The sequence below is a fragment of the Sinocyclocheilus grahami genome, unplaced genomic scaffold, assembly GCF_001515645.1.
Source record: "Sinocyclocheilus grahami isolate Dianchi unplaced genomic scaffold, SAMN03320097.WGS_v1.1 scaffold782.1, whole genome shotgun sequence".
In the NCBI taxonomy this organism is placed as follows: Eukaryota; Metazoa; Chordata; class Actinopteri; order Cypriniformes; family Cyprinidae; genus Sinocyclocheilus; species Sinocyclocheilus grahami.
The window spans coordinates 347,072-350,321 of record NW_015505961.1 but is presented as its reverse complement, the minus strand read 5'-3'; the positions used below and the strand labels follow the sequence as shown (position 1 = coordinate 350,321).

The following is a 3,250-nucleotide window of genomic DNA, read 5'->3' as shown; positions in this document are numbered from 1 at the left end:
ATCACAAATGTGACTTTTTCCATCGCGATTCGATTTTTTTTCTCTCGCAATTGCGAGTTTATATCACGTAATCCTGACTTTTCTCAGAATTGTGAAATATAAACTCACGAATGCATGCTATAAAGTCAGAATTGCGCAGATACTCACAATTCGGAGAAATTAAGTCAGAGTTGTGATATAAACTAAAAAACAAAAGTTTATATATCTTGCAAATCTGAAAGAAAGAAGTCAGAATTGTGAGATGTAAAGTTGCAATTACCTTTTTTTATTTTTATTTAGTCGTGGAAATGGACTTCCAGACCAAAGCCACTTGGCAACCATGATCACCATAATAATGAAAAAACATTCTCACCAGCAGGTTCTCTGGGAAGACATTATCACAGTAGGAGCCGTCATCAAAGTTGACCTCGTAGTAGTTCTGCGTGCCGATGCCGGTGATGGTGCAGCGATAGAACCAACCGTTGCTGCTCCTCCCGATGACCTCCTGACCTAAAGACAGCTCGCGGGAGCTGTTTTTGACCTGCAGTGGAGGCAAAGCGTCAGTTTGAGGATCACTGTGTGCATTGAGATCCCTTCTATAGCAGCTACGCACCTTCTGATTGGTCTGTTTGTGTTTGTGGCAAGTGACGGACACCACATACGGCCAATCGGCCGGCTTCATGACGACTCCGGCGAGGAGGGCGCAGGTGACGTGGAAGGACGTGGAGCAGTTGTCCAACGAGCACTGGATACACGCGCCGAAGATCTGCTTGGTCGTCTTGTGGCAGTAGACGCACTTCTGCAAATCGTAACGAGGAAACATGAAACTTGAGTTGCAACCTTTGTAGCATGACGAACTTCCATACTCAATGACGAAAAGTGATTTTATCCATCAGGAAAAGGGCACTGGAGCAAAGGCCGAATGGAAGTTCAGTGCTATAAAGCTATTAGGCTAATGTTAAACAGCTAAAGAACGTCTTTTTTAATAAAATATTACAAATACAAACATTTATTAATGTGTGAACTACAATAAAACATCCAAAATAATCACAAAGATAGTAGAAAAGTATAAAAACCTCCAAAGAAAAAGCATAAGAGTTCATTAAAAAAAAAACTACAAAGAAAAATGGAATAAACAAACAGAAATGGAGAACAAAGCAACAAACTAGTAAAATAAATAAATAAAATAAAAGACACAAACGGAAGAATGAAAGAACAAACAATCAAAAAGAAATAGAAACAAAAAGAACAAACAAACATATAAATGAATGAAAACACGCGTAGAGAAAGAAACAAACTAAAACAAATAAACAAAAAACAGAAAAAAGAATGAATGAAACAAACAAAACAAACAATGAATAAAATAAAGAAAATAGAAAATAAACAACAAAAGAAAGAGTACAAGCAAAAGAATGAACGAAGGAACTAAAACAATAAAAACTAAAAAAATATATGAACTAATGGAAACAAAAGTAGAGGGAATGAGCTCAAAGAAACAAAAGAAAAAATAGAGAAAAGAAAGAAGGAAAACAGAAGTAGAAAGGAAAAAACTAAAACAAACAGAAAAAACTGAAAAGAATAAAAGGAAAAAAGAAACAAAGAATGAATGATAGAGCAAAACTAAAGAAAACAAACAAAATAAAATAAATGAATAAAGCACAAACAAAAGCAGAAAAACAAATATATATAAAAAAGCAAAACAAATGTAGAAAATGACCTAAAAGAACCAAAACAAAAAAATGATAAAAGATGAATGAAAGACAGAACTGAAAAACAGTCAAGAAAACAAAAAAACAAATTAAGAATATAATGATAAAAAAAAAACTAACAGCCAAATAAAAGAAAGAAACGAAACAAACGAACGAACACCAAGCAAACGAAGGAAAACAAACCAAAAAGCAGACATTCAGTAATAAACCAGATATTCAATGAAAAAAAGTGATATTATCATACCAGAACGGCGCCTGAGCCGAATGCCAATGCTAAACAGCTATTTGGCTTTTGGCTAACATTATTTCCATGTGTCAGCTAAAACCAAAGTAATTTCAAGAGCGCAGCAGCAGCTCTGATGAAAGATTACAAAGATGAACATTTACTAACAAAGTGAACAGCAGAAATGTTCACAAACACCGTCCATCTTGATTCCACCTTGACTTAAAATGCAGAAATTGGGCCCGAATTTGTGGCACGAGAGTGTATTGAAAATCAATGCGCTTGATATTTCAGCATTTCTTGCAAATATCCTCTCAAATGGAAACATGTGGTGTCCGTTCATCCCCGTCTCTCTCCTCTTCTCCTCCATTTCCACATAAACCGCCTCCAAACGCGCGCACACACACAGAGGAATATCGACGGGAATAAAAATTCTTTATTAAATTGTCAATACTTCATTTCAACCCCCTGTGGCCAAGCGGCCGTAATGTACGACGGCCTTTCGATGCGGCGCCGGCTCGGAAATATTTCATCGGCCGGTGAAAGCCTCTGATTTATCATTCGCCAGGGATTGATCGCAAGACAGGCCAACGGACAAGAGAAGGGGAAAAAATGCGTGATTTACGAGCATCCAGCTCGCAGTTATTTATTCATACATCAAGAGCGTGGCGAGCGGGAAGATAAAGCGACCTCCTTTTAATCTACAATACGACGCTGTTTCTTGTTCTAGAGTGAAGCTGTGCAAATAACTAGACTAAGTGTTTGATGGTCTTTCGTTACTGGCACTGATTTCTAGCAAACCTGTGTGAAGTCAGATGCATGAACAGTATAAGAAGTTTATAGCATGTTTTTCATGTCATCGTGTGCTGAAGTTGCTTTGGGTTGTGTGTTTGTGCCGACGCATTGAGCAGCATTCAGACGCGCGGCGGAGGAGGAGAAACCTGCCTATATAATCAATGCAGTTCATTTAGCACAGTGAGCAATGACGCCTGATTATTCAAGCATTGCACATCATTAATAATGCATCATATCCTCTGAGAAAGAGAGAATGACGGCGAAACAACAAAAGAAACCATGAAGATACAAACGAAAGAAAAAACAGACTAAAGGAACAGAGTAAAAGAACAAATCAGACAAAAGAAAGAAACTAAATGAAAAAACACAAATTAACAAATGAAAACAGAAGCAAACTAATGGATGAATTAGGGAATTAATGAAAAATGAAAAAGTAGAAGCCAACAAAATAATAAGAAACTGAGAGAGCAAACAAAAGAAAAACAGCCATCAAGAAACAGAAAAAATGTAAACAATAGAAAATGAAACTTAAACTTAAACAAAT

The 3,250-nt window shown here is 36.7% G+C and overlaps 1 protein-coding gene across 1 annotated transcript in view; it reads right to left on the bottom strand.

Annotated features, from left to right (window-relative positions):
- Positions 1-271: 271 nt before the first annotated feature.
- The window catches only part of LOC107561592 (lysine-specific demethylase 4B-like), a 51,636-nt gene continuing 48,657 nt past the window's right edge, over positions 272-3,250 (bottom strand). Inside the window, exons 15-16 of the mRNA XM_016246064.1 lie at positions 593-836; positions 272-520 (exon numbers count right to left, since the gene is read on the bottom strand). Coding sequence (XP_016101550.1) covers positions 272-520; positions 593-836 — 493 coding nt within the window. The remainder of the gene's footprint in view (positions 521-592; positions 837-3,250) is intronic.